The following is a 13085-nucleotide window of genomic DNA, read 5'->3' as shown; positions in this document are numbered from 1 at the left end:
GAGACTTTGCCTCAGAAGTGATGTCATATTGTAATATTGTAATATTGTAGTAATATTAGTCATTTTGACAGCTGACATTTCCCTGACGTTTATTTATTTATTTTTTATATTTCTCATCTCACATCCAGAATCCCCCTTACCAAGCGCTCCCTCAGTGGCAGCCACTCATCCCAAAGCAACTCGTCACAGGTATCCCTGGCGTCTGACCTCCTCGGCGTAGAGGATGTGGACAGCCCCGTCACGGCTGGACATGCCAAGATTGCCGAGAGGCGCTCCAACAGCAGCATCGACATCCAAGGTACATAGTCGTTTTACTCTCTTGTGCGTTTTGATCCGGACGGGCTTTATGCATGTATGAAAAAATTAGCTGACAGCCTATCATCCATCTGTACTGTGGCACTAGGCACTCGATTGAATTACAGCACAGCCTGTCTGAGATCTCGATCCAAATCATGTTCCACTATGACTGATGATCATCAAAAGTGTGTTTCAGGCTGGCTGCCCGTAACTATATATATTGTCTATATATGTATACTATTATATTGTGTCATACATGTAATGCATCAAATAAAATACATTTGACTGTGTGTGTGTGGATGGATGGATGGATGGATGGATGGATGGATGGATGGGTGGATGAATTTTCCACATGCACAATTTGCTTGTGGAAAGTTGTAGCAATCTGCTACAGTCCACCAACATGTATATGATGTGTTCATTAGTCATGTTTAGAATAATTATATTTCTATTCTCCACCCTGTTTTTTGCATCATGTTTATACTCTCTGTTTCACTAGAAGTGAGATCATAGAGAGCAGAAAGTTATGTAATAGTGTGTGTGTGTGTGTGTGTGTGTGTGTGTGTGTGTGTGTGTCTTCATATATATATATATATATACACACACAGTGTGTGGCTACCCCTGATGTACATTATTAGTATTTTCCAGGCATCTCCCACATTTAAAGATGTTTTAGCACGGGATGCTCTCATATTTTGGAAGTCTCTTTTAGGGGGGAAAAAAGAAAAAGAAAAGTCACATGTCAAATATAAAGCTGAAGCTTTCATGATAATTGTTTTGCTATTCACAGGAATACGGGGTAGCAAATATATAGTAGATAAAAGCTTTTGATGGTTATGTTATAATCTCCCCTATTCACGGGATCTGTGACGTGGCTGCAAGGTAAACGCCAAGTAAAGGAAGTGCATTGTGGCTCCAGATAACTCCAAACTTCCTCCAACTGTCTGTTCAGCACAAGCCCTTCAGCTGGCACTCTGGTGATCAAACATTCTGTGGCTGATTCAGCTCCCCTCACATTATTATCGCAAACATAGAGAATGACAGGAAAAGAGTTGGAAAAGCAAACATTGCGCCTTTATTGTAAGATACATTTCAAGACTTGACGAGAAAGAAGCGAAAGTAGTTTGACCCTTATTGAAAAAAACGTATCATTGGTCAGAGTTATATTTCATGGACGCTCTTGTGTGCTTTTGCCCAGCACTTCGGATCCAGGCACCTTTTCGTCCATGGGCCTCCCCAAGCCAAGGAGGAGGAGGAGGAGGAGGGATGTGCAGTGATTCGGAAAGTGCTGGAGGAAGCAGCGAGTCTCGCTCGATGGACTCACCCACTGCCAGCCCAGGTGGAGAGCGTAACTCTGAACTCCTCGGCCTCAGCTTTATCAAAGACCCTCCCTCTTTGAAAAACCCAAAAGAACAAAGCCTGTGTATTTATGCAAAGCATCTCCTAGAAATATTTCCCATGTGTTGGAATTTCAAAAGTGAACTTACCGTTCAAACGCGGTATGCTGATCGGTTTAGCAGCTGGTGTTTGACACATCAGACTAACAATAGGCATTAACGTTTGCAGTACTTAATGGTTGACTGACATGGGAAAAGCATGCAGATGTAAATTGTATTCAATCTAATTTCTTGCTACTTAGTATCGTGAGCCCCGCCCCCGCCCAATTGAAGACAGTGTGCGTCTTATGTAACTAAAGATCGTATCACAAAAGCGAATTCCTCAGCGCTTCAAATTATGTTTCTCCACGACCTGTCACTTAAACCAGTGCTGCTAGTTTACAGTCTTCATTGAAATTGCTCCATTTCCACGGTTCGTTCTGAAACGCGCTCACCCTGAAAGGGGTAACGGCGTCATTATTTTTCACGCGCACTCAACTCCCCCTCTTTCGCTCTCATTCCGTCATGTTTACCCCCTTCATCGTCATCAACGGCGTTAACAATGAGTCCATCGGAAGCCTCCCTTTTTCGATCTTCAGAGGTGCGAATCACACCCTACTCGGAATAACAGTATCAGCAACCTGAAATTGACCACGTCCCCCTCATTATTAATGAAGACAGCAGTGTGTGTGTGTGTGTGTGTGCATCCTGGCACCAGTGATGTAGAGTAAAGGAGGCAGGGAAGGAGGAAGATTCTTGAATGAGGACCGTAAAAATGCGTTGGACTCAATGGTGTGTCCATCCGTACTGTTCAGGGGACTTCAAAAGAAGATTACCCAGGACCCCCTCCACTGGAACCATGTCCTCTGCCGATGACCTGGATGAGAGAGAGCCTCCTTCGCCTTCTGAAAATGGTGAGTGGCACCGAAAACAGGCGACCGTCCTGCTAATTCTCAGCCAATTTAGTTACACCGACTTTTTCCCTCCCCGTGTCCCCCTTGAGGCCTGAGCGAGCTGGTGATCGAGACGTCCAGCTCTCCGGGACCCTTCAGGAACACGGTGATGTCCAAAGCCGCTCAGACACACAAGCTGAGGAAACTCCGAGCACCTTCCAAGTGCCGCGAGTGCGACGGCCTTGTGGTGTTTCAGGGAGCGGAGTGCGAAGAGGTAAGAGACCCCTCCGCGCCAGGTACTCCTATTCAAGATTTGAATATATCACAGCGACTTATATTTTAAATGGCGAGGAATAATGTCTTAATTACCAGAAGAGTCGGAAACACACTTACCATTCTTAGCCTGGGGGGAGGGGGCAAGACCCTTTGTTAAACCTCTAAAGAGTCAATCACCAACCGCTTTTTATTATAGATCCGGTTTCACTCATACCGTACCCTAGTAACCCGAGCGAAAACGCATCTCAGCAAATCATGGAACTGGTTTCTAGGAGTTACACTGGAGTTTTTTTTGTGGAGCTTTGTTGTATTAGTTCAAGGGGTGTTTAACAGAAAACAACAAAAAAAAAAAAACAGCCTTTGTAAGGGAATTTTTTCTGGCGGTGCTGTCAGAAAGCCCAAAACCCGCAGGATATGACGGTTTGAATGGCTTTTAAAGGAGGAGCTAAAACAGGGCTCCCACGGGTCCTGAAATACTCTGAAAGGCCTGAATTAACAAAGGTTCAGTACTGAATACTCTATTGTCATTCCGATCTCTGATCGCACAGAAACGTCCTCCTTTTTTCTTCTTTTTAACCCAGCTTCGATCGGTGGCATTTATTTGTGATGAAATCATTTGTGACGTTCTTCATTGATCACCGAGATCCGTGTCAACCTGCGCAGTGTTCGCTGGCGTGCCACAAGAAGTGTCTGGAGACCCTCGCCATCCAATGCGGCCATAAGAAGCTCCACGGGAGGCTTCACCTCTTTGGCATCGACTTCACGCAGGCGGCAAAGAACAGCCAAGACGGCATCCCCTTCATCATCCAGAAGTGCACATCAGAAATCGAGAACAGGGCGCTCGGCATCAAGGTACTTTCACGTCCACGTGACAGACATTGGCCCGCTCCTGAGCCCTGTAATGGCAATTTTAACCAGGTTTGTTAGGGTCATTGAAAAGCATTAAAGGTCATTAAATAGACTTTGCCGACATGACGGCCTGAAATAGCATTGAAATTTTTAAATACATTTGATGGGCAAAAACTGATGATTGACAGGTGGAACCATTTAAAAGGCTATTGCTTGGAGCAAAAAGGAAACAAACTAAGATTATTCACTTAAAATCATACACAAATTTAAATCCATGTGACTCTTGTCTCTCAGAGTATCATACTTACTTATCTACTAGTGTGTGAAATGTATTTCAGATGTAAATGATAGCTATTATTATAAATAAACATATCTACAGCTGGATATTGGCATTGAATTGGTTTAAAGTGGCATTAAAAATGCATCATATTAGATTAGCCGATGCCTTCAGAAACCCTGTAAAATATTTTGCTCCGACCGCAGGGCATTTACCGTGTGAATGGAGCCAAGTCCCGCGTCGAGAAGCTGTGCCAGGCGTTTGAGAATGGCAAGGACTTGGTGGAGCTGTCCGACCTTTACCCTCACGACATCAGCAATGTCCTCAAACTCTATCTGAGACAGGTGGGGCCCCTGTGTTTTTTTTTTTCTCCCTCGAAAATACGCCGAGTTTGACTTAACTCGAGGCGTCTGGCTGCAAGCTGAAACAAGCGTACTGAAGGGTTAAGTAATTCTCTGGGTTTTATTGTTTAATTCTTGAGAGCGCGTCCCACCCTCTATCCCATAAATGCTCGCCTCATTGCTATTTCTGTCTCACTCATCTGTTTGCTTACATATTTCTGCTAGTCTGTTTATTATTGGGATTCGTGTTTCCATTTGTTAAACTCGATGTTTTGTCCCCCCCTTCCCCTCCACTGTACTTTTCCTCTGCAGCTCCCAGAGCCGCTCATCCTGTTCCGTTACTACAACGACTTCATCGGTTTGGCCAAAGAAAGCCAGAGCATCATCTTGGAGGAGCTGGAGGCGTTCAGGCTGAGCCCCTCGCCTGTGACCCCAACACAGGTCAGCGTGGAGCTCAACCGGGTCCTCTTCAAGATCAAGGACCTCCTGAGGCATCTCCCGCCGGCCCACTACAAGACGCTGCAGTTCCTTGTTGAGCATCTGCACCGGTAGGCAAGGATTAATAAAGAATTCCTGAATTATACTTTATCTCGGATTATAACGGTGACCGTACGTATGCGTAAGTAGTCCATTGTAAGCCAGAGAATTGATCATCGTCCTCTTCTTCTTCAGAGTGACGGAGCAATCTGAGGAAAACAAAATGACGGCGAGCAACCTGGGGATTATTTTCGGCCCAACGCTGATCAAACCCAGGCAGGCGGACGCTGAGGTGTCTCTCTCATCTCTGGTGGATTACCCGTATCAGGCTCTCATCGTGGAGCTTCTCATCAGACACTACCAGATGATTTTCGACACCCCTCTCAGTACCCCGGGTAGCGCGTCTCCCGCAGAGGTCGACGGCCATCCCCACCCCGATGTCCGCCTCACCTGCCAGGACAAGGAGCAGCAGCTGAGCCGCCACTCAAAGTCGCTGAGCGACATAAAGGAGGCGAGTCCGTCTGAGTCCGTCCACCGTCTGAGCCGATCGCCACGGAGCCCCAACCGTTTACTGACGCTCTGTATTCTCTCCCTGTCCATCTGTAGCAGAGCTCCAAGGTTTATAAGAGACATTCCTCCATTATTCCGTCGTCCCACTTGCTAGCAGAGGTTGAAGAGACCGTACCGAGCCTCGATGGAAGTGACTTTGAACCGGGTGAGTGTTGTTACAAACCTATAAAATAATAACACTTATCGTCTGGTTAAGATGGGCGTTATTGTTATTATTGCAACCTTCATTTTTTTTTTCCCCTAACTCATTCTTTCGCGCGATTTAAAGCCGATGATGCTGATCAAGAGACCTTCGACGAGGTTTTGTCACCGGATGCCGCCGAGGTCCCGAAGCTCACCGAGCAAGTACTCTGTCGCTCTCAGCACATAACTGTCTCCAGGGTCCAGCTGCGACATCCTCGCAACAAACTCTCCAGCCGGCCCGCCAGTATGCCAGCAGGAAAGACCCTCAGCCAAGGTCAGGTGGACAAGAATAACACCAGGAACGCCTCAGAGAACCAGGACAAGAGAGGAGTCGGTCAAATACAGTCCATCGAAGAGGTGGACGAAACGGAGAAAATGAAACTGAGGGCGGGGACGCATTACAGGAGCACGTTCATCGACACCCAAACTTTGCGCAGGACTTGGGACAAACAGTACAAGCACCACGATTCCGCGTCCAGAACTGCCAGGCTGGTCACGAGTTTGTCCGCGGACAGCGCGGCGACGGAAGCCAGCCCGTCGGCGTCCACGCCGGCTCTGCTGCCGAGCCTCACCCTGGACCTCACGGGGAGCTCGATGGGCGCGCTCTACCCCCACAGGCCGTACACCGTGGCGGTCAGAACCGGAAGGACTTTGAAAAGGGAGGACAACGTCACCAAGTACAGCTTCATCGAAACCGCTTTCAGGGCGCCGAGGACTCTCCAGCCTCCCCCGGGGACTTTCTACAAGCCCCCGTTGGGGGGGAAAGCTAAAGTGCAGCAGAGCTGCGCGTCCGCGAACAGCGCCGAGGACGATGACGACGACGACGATGACGAAGGGGAGGAAGAGGAGGAGGAGGATGAGGAGTTGGGGATTGAGATAGAGGTGTCTGTGGATGATCCTCCCGAGGAGGACATGGACGCTGAGCGGGCAGCCGTGTTGAAATCTCCCAGCCCCAGCCTGGAGGAGCTCGGCCCGAACCAGGCCAAGCCGGTTTACCAGAGGCTGAGGCCGAGGAGGCTGCAGGAGGTGGAACATCGAGAGGCTCATTTCGTGTGATCCTCGCCCGCCCCCCCGACCGTTGCCACGGGGACGTTTGATACATGCCAAGCCACAGCGTCCTACGCAACCGGACAAACTGCGGTTCCCCTGAATTTTTTTTTCGGAGACAAGATGTATCTCCGCTCCCCAAAATTTGCAAAACCGGATGCACTTAAAAAAAAAAAAAAGAGAAAAAAAATCATGTCTATTCTTTAAACATGATTCATTATATCTTTCACTGGACACTCGCTCATTTACTCCCCGACACCGCGTCGGAATATTTATAAATTCTTTTTGTGTAAACAAATGCATTTTATGTGAATATTTTGTACATCATACTCGCAAACTCGCTGTCTTTGTATGTTTATATACCAAAAAAAAACAAAAACAGGACTATATTTAAATCTTTACATCCACGTTGTCACGACATTGAGGATTTCACTCGCCATCACAAAGCCCTTCTGCTATCCGCATTGACTGTGTGAGAATATTTGAAGCCGTTGCGCGGCGGTCACAATTAATCATTTCGCTTTTAACTCATGTACAAACTCATGTAAAGACTTCGGGGTATCTGAATTTAGCATTTTGATAATGCTATGAAGTGCCAGTTGCAAAGGGTATAACTTGTTTTTATACTATAACATGTCAGGTGTCGACTTACACTGATTTGAAAAAGCTTTTAGAAATGCCAATGAATTACCCGCGGCATTTTCTTTATTTTCATATACTGTCTCTTTTACATTTCTTAATAGCCAAAGCTGTTTTTTTTTTTTTCCTTTTTACAATTGAAGTAGTTTTATTAATAACCTAAACCTCTTACTTCTTCGTAAGTAAGAGGAAATGCATCATTTATTTAAATTGTATCTCTTTTTCACGTTGAGCCTACAACGTTGGCAGAGTTTTGAAAATGTTTGTTGTAAAAAAAGACAGGTACATCAGAACACCCTTTTGTAACTTATTAAAATATATCTTACAAACCTTCGCTCTCACCATTTTGTTTCACCTCTGTTCCCTCTTTTGGTGAATTTCTCGGCCGCAGTGTCAGTGTTTAATCAATATACTTTTACATGACAACACTTCTGCCTGACCTGATTTTATTTTTACATCAAAGAAAATTATGGTGACCAAATTCCAATCAGGAAAACCCAATCGGCCCTACAAGGTCTTCATTAAAGATGCCGATAGTGTCAAATTCCAGAGGTCTACCTGCTGCACACTCATTCCTCTTTTTTTTTTTTAAAAGTCCATTTTTAGTTTTCGTGACCTGCAGGCATCAGGCGCCTGCGCTCTCGACCAGTTTCTCACAATATTTTGGGTCACCCATCCTGTTTATGTGAGATTTTATCACCACTTCCTGGCTCTTTTATCGATGAGTGTAGAAATCCTTTTAACCAAATGTGCACTGTCCTGCATGGGGAAGCTCTGAACTTCAATTTGAGGAGTGAAAAATAAAAAAAGATACTTTGAGTGAAGGGAAATTTAAAATCTTGGGTGATCCCTGCCTCTTGCCCATGCATGCCCATGTTTGCCGTGCATGTTAAACGGCATGGATAATGTAAGAATGAATTAATGAATGAATAGTAAATGCAGGTTATTACATGGTGTGATGTTATAACAAAAATGGGTGGCTGTACACCACCTCATGTCAAAATGAAGTCACTCAACATGATTGAAGTGTTTTTTTAGAGGGAGAAAAGAACCCTCAGAATTATTGTTTTCAATATGGTTATTTTTTATGTAATAGTATGTCGCATTTTTTGTTATATTTCCTTGTTTTTTTTATTGTAATTAAAGAAATGCTTTCTGATTTTTATATGCAGACCTTCGATATGTAGGATTTGTAACACATTTTCAAACTGAAACAATCTGATTCTTGAACCAATGACGAATTATTTTTGTATTTTCATGCTTCACTGGTAACTGGTCCAGGATGAACTTTCCTCTCGCCCAATTATAGCCAGGACAGGCTGTTGCCCTTCAGCAACCCAAAGTGCAGAGTAAGTGGTATGGAAAATGAAATGGATTCTTTTTTTTTGAACATAAGCTATTCAGAAAATAGTAAAATCTGTCTAAAACAGTAACATGATAAAAGAAAGATCATTGAAAAAAAAAATCAATATATCCTGAATCATTCATTTCAGCCGGTGGGTTTTAAAATTTGGAATTGCAGGATTAAGCAGGCAGGCCAGGCTAGGCCAGGTGGTTAGGTCATTCAGGCTTGTCCAAATGGACAGGAGACATCCACAGTCTCCTGGTATTGAGAAAGGAGATTAAATCAATCTGCTTAACTATTCACAAGGTCTGGAAATTAGCTGTGTAGGCAGCACACCGTGGAGTATGCAGTGCTACGCCACTTTGGTTAGGTGTCAATCCGGCCTGCGGGTTTTCTACTGAGGTAAGAGATTGAAAAATATTTTTTTGATGGTTGATTTTTATTTTGATGGTGGACATAATCCCTTTTCTTCATTTCACGGTTTCAGTTCATGTCAATGCAGTGGCAAATTGATAAGGAAAATTGTAGGTTTTTTTTTTGACTGACAGTAAGTACAATATGATCGCATTAGATGCAAATGAGGGCTTTTTTTCAGGTTGGTTTAATTTTACTTTCTTTTAGTTCTAAATTTAGTCAAAAATGCTTTCTCTGACCATGTGAGCAGTCTCGAGGTCATTCACCTCACTGAGGCGCGCAGAGCCGCGGTTTGCCTTTTACGAACAATGACCAAGATCGATTGGCGGCACAAATACAAGTGTCCGTTCACCCGCTGCCTCTTTTCCAAACACACCTTATTTTATTTTTCCAAGTACTGCATGTTCCAGCTTATGAGATTATTAAAAGTATCCGGTCCAATACAGGTTTGTCAGCGCCTCCCGGCCCCTGTTGGGGTGAAGTGAGGGCATGATGGGGGCAGGAACGCAGGTCCGACTCCTCCTGTGGAAGAACTGGACTGTCCGCAGGAGGCAAAGGGTATAAAACTTAGATTTAACCCCATTTAGAGCTAAAAGGAATGTGGGTGTTATTATTATCTACTGACACTTGTATAGATAATCAATATAGCACAAGCTATTCATTTTCACAAGAGGGTGTTTATGTCTGCATGTTCCGATAACTATTGATCAAGTATTTGCTTCCTGCACCTTTTCACACATTTGATACAGAGAACATTTATTCTGATGGGTAATTGTTAAGACACATTTTTCAAAAAATCCCCCAAAACAAATGAGCAGTGCGTGTGTCCTCAAATGTGAATTTATTTTGGCTTAATCCAATTTTATGTCTCAAAAGACATGCTTCCTCTGTTTTTAAAACAAATCATTAACTCTTGGTGAAAATCCATAGTTTGCCTTTTTTGACTCATGCAGCAGTTAGGAATGACATCATGTTTCCTTATCACACATGATGTCATGCCACTTGCATTTTCGCTTAACAATACCATACACTGTAATCGGTTTTGTTATATCATAATGGAGTTTTATTTGTCAGGTCAGCTGAAACTGATTAAAGAGCAAACTCCACATTGGAAAAAAAAATCCAAAGTATTAGCATTTTTTTCAACAGACTTCATTCCTGCATTTTGCGGGAATGAAGCCTGTTAAAAAAATGCTAATGCTTTTTGAAAAAAAAAAAAAAAAAAAAAGGCCTCGATGAAAAAGTTGATATTATGTTTTCCACGCAGGTGCGCTTCTTCATGGAGATCATGTGGCCAATTATTCTTTTCATGGGACTGGTGTGGCTGCGAAGGGTGAACCCGCTCTATCGTCAACACGAATGTAAGCAGATCGCTCTCTACCGAAAGATGTTTTGGGGCAAGTGGCAAGCGGAGATACAGTACTGTCTTTGGATTTCCTTGCGCATTTTGATAAAGGACTTGCATAACCCTCCCTAGGCCACTTCCCCAACAAGGCCATGCCTTCGGCAGGGGTTTTGCCGTGGATCCAGGGAATCTTCTGCAACGCCAACAACCCTTGTTTTCAATACCCCACCCAGGGAGAATCACCCGGCCTGGTTTCCAACTACAACAACTCTTTGTGAGCACTGTTCAATTCTGGAGAAATAGTGTGATTTGATGTGAATAAACACAATAATACATTAAGGTGAAAGAGAAACCCTTAAAATGTCTTTGATGGGATTGCTGTTGTTTTTCATCCCTTCTTCTTCTCTTCCTTTCGGCTGCCCCATCCAGGGGTCACCGCAGCGAATCATCTTCCTCCATCTGACTCCGTTTTCTTTATCCTCTCCTTTTTTTTTGTTGTTGTTGTTGTCCTTTTCCAAGAATTCATAATCATTACCTGTGCATTACTTGGTTATAACGAACAGATGATGTCATCTCCTCCTCAGATTGGCCCACTTCTACTCAGACGCCCAGGAGCTTCTTTTTTCTGACCCAGAGTTGCTGTCGGCTGGACGACTATGGAGGGAAATGAACGCCATGAGTAACTTCATGGACATGCTGCGCGTTCATCCAGAACAGATCTCAGGTCAGTTTTCTTGAAGTTGAGCAAGGATGTCACTGTCAGGTGGGATCAATACATTATAAAAACATACTAATCCTGCTATGCAAGGGTTATTAAGTCGACATAAGCGCAAATAAAAATATGATTATTGGGTTTTTTTTTTTATCTATAATATAACACTTGATAGTTTAAATGACTTTGCTCACGATGCTGTGAATGTTTTTAGAAATCTTCCTGGAATGCTGAAATTCATATTCACAAATAATGAAATTGAAGCTATTTAGAAATAGAATGTTTACAAAATGATGGGAACCCATTATAGAACCTATTATGCTGCTTTGCGCGGAGCGTTTCTGGAGGTGTCAGGTTTAGAAAATCCCCTTATTGGATTTTTGTATTTTTGGTTTTCAGTCCAAAGTATATAAATGCCTGGATGAATGTGGATTATGAATGTCAGCGCTTATTGTTTGTTGTTTAAGGCTGAAAAAGCAATTGAAGCAACAAGTGGACAAACTTGGGCTGTCCTTATCTTGTTATGAATCCACACACACTCGTACACCACCAGTAGGCCTGTGTATCTTAACACTAACAGGATAACATCACATGGCTTTAAGAAAGGCGGGTAAAGTAAGCTGCTTACTTTCCCTGTCGGGGTGGGTATTTGTGTATGTATGTATGTATGTATGCATGTGTGTGTGTGTGTGTGTGTGTGTGTGTGTGTGTGTGTGTGGTGGGAAAGCAACAACATGCCCTCTGGTCCTTTCCCCATGAGAAACCAAAAAAATGCAGATCTGTCCGTACGGTACACCATGCCAATAAGTGTCTTTTTACATCAACATCTATATCCCTCTGCGACGTATACACAGCATTTCAACCGTGGCTGCAAAACAAATATGAACTATGTGAATGCTGCATTTCTGTGCATGAAAAATTCTGTGTGGACACATTATGTGGATGAAATATGAAAGAGATACAAGCTCCCAAGAACACAGAGATGGAAAGAAAAAATATTTGAGCGGTATGATGGATCACATGATGGATCATAGTTCAAAAACATGCTCTAGGTTAATGGAAAACTCTAAATTGACCAAATTGTAAATGAGCGAGTCAATGGTAATATGTCACTATATGTGGCCCTGTCATCGACTAGCGGCCTCTCACCCAATGACAGCTGATAAATGATGATAAATGCAGGTTATTACATGATGTTGTGTCATAACAAAAATAGATGGCGTGTTGATGTCATGCAACAACCGCAATAGAAGCAGCTTTATGGAGGGAGAAAAGAACATTTAGAATAATTGTGCATTTTCAATATGGTTCTTTTGTTTCCACAAGTATGTTGCATTTCAGTGTCATTTGTTCAGAGTTTTCTTTTCATTTAGAAAATCTTAATAAAAGAAATGCTCCTAAAAGTTTATGTGTAAACCCATATATATAATTTATAACATATTTTCAAGATCCAGTGAGTTTTTACACTAGCCATTACAGGTTTTACACTTGGTGCTTCATGCTACACTGGCAACACTTTGAGCGGTATAGAAAATGAATAAAGGAAATACTAATGCAGGTTTTTTTCATACCCACTTACATTGCATCTGCAGAATTAAATTTTTTCTTTTGTCTTCTCTTTGCATATATGGGTTCTTTTGACGCTCTTCTAATGGTACAGACCGGTACATACTCATTCACGCATCGCCTACTTTAGAAAATTAGCTCATGTTAGCCCAGTTTAGTGGTCAACATACTCAAAGGCAGGATGTTCAAAGAAAACTGGAGCTTTGCTTTAGGAAAACAAAACATTCAAGTACAGACAGGAAACTGGAAATAACAAAACTTTGCTGGAAGGTCCTTTAGATGAAACCGATTTGTCACAACTTGCCTAAAAGTTTGTGCAACTCATGAGTTTTCCAAGCCGTCTGGTGCCACAAGTCTGACTCATCTGAGTCTGTTAGATGAGGTGTTTATTGCTTATGCCCCCCCCCCCCCCACACACACACACTTACATCACTTTGTGTTTATACATGTGTGTGTGTGTGTGTTTGTGTAGGCCGAG

General features: G+C 43.3%; 2 protein-coding genes across 7 annotated transcripts in view; both read left to right on the top strand.

The window, feature by feature from the left end:
* arhgap29a (Rho GTPase activating protein 29a) overlaps positions 1 to 7658 on the top strand; it is a 34876-nt gene extending 27218 nt beyond the window's left edge. For 2 of the 4 annotated variants that reach the window (XM_086151490.1, XM_086151491.1), the window contains 10 exons: positions 129 to 298; positions 1496 to 1636; positions 2489 to 2587; positions 2677 to 2840; positions 3506 to 3694; positions 4175 to 4312; positions 4622 to 4857; positions 4982 to 5297; positions 5393 to 5501; positions 5625 to 7658. In XM_086151490.1, the coding sequence (XP_086007616.1) occupies positions 129 to 298; positions 1496 to 1636; positions 2489 to 2587; positions 2677 to 2840; positions 3506 to 3694; positions 4175 to 4312; positions 4622 to 4857; positions 4982 to 5297; positions 5393 to 5501; positions 5625 to 6595 (2533 nt within the window). In that variant the 3' untranslated portion in view covers positions 6596 to 7658. The remainder of the gene's footprint in view (positions 1 to 128; positions 299 to 1495; positions 1637 to 2488; positions 2588 to 2676; positions 2841 to 3505; positions 3695 to 4174; positions 4313 to 4621; positions 4858 to 4981; positions 5298 to 5392; positions 5502 to 5624) is intronic. The other 2 variants (XM_086151492.1, XM_086151493.1) reach the window with 2 other exon arrangements.
* Positions 7659 to 8907: 1249 nt separating this feature from the next.
* abca4a (ATP-binding cassette, sub-family A (ABC1), member 4a) overlaps positions 8908 to 13085 on the top strand; it is a 55061-nt gene continuing 50883 nt past the window's right edge. For all 3 annotated transcript variants that reach the window (XM_086151487.1, XM_086151488.1, XM_086151486.1), the window contains exons 1-6: positions 8908 to 8972; positions 9431 to 9542; positions 10252 to 10345; positions 10462 to 10603; positions 10914 to 11053; positions 13080 to 13085. The exon at positions 13080 to 13085 is cut by the window's right edge and continues 122 nt beyond it. In XM_086151487.1, coding sequence (XP_086007613.1) covers positions 9474 to 9542; positions 10252 to 10345; positions 10462 to 10603; positions 10914 to 11053; positions 13080 to 13085 — 451 coding nt within the window. In that variant the 5' untranslated portion in view covers positions 8908 to 8972; positions 9431 to 9473. The remainder of the gene's footprint in view (positions 8973 to 9430; positions 9543 to 10251; positions 10346 to 10461; positions 10604 to 10913; positions 11054 to 13079) is intronic.

Source organism: Fistularia commersonii, chromosome 8, assembly GCF_037954325.1.
Source record: "Fistularia commersonii isolate RoL2024-O1a breed Wild chromosome 8, RoL_Fcom_v1.0, whole genome shotgun sequence".
NCBI lineage: Eukaryota > Metazoa > Chordata > Actinopteri > Syngnathiformes > Fistulariidae > Fistularia > Fistularia commersonii.
Note: the sequence above shows the minus strand (reverse complement) of the source record. Positions and strands in the feature narration are given on the sequence as shown.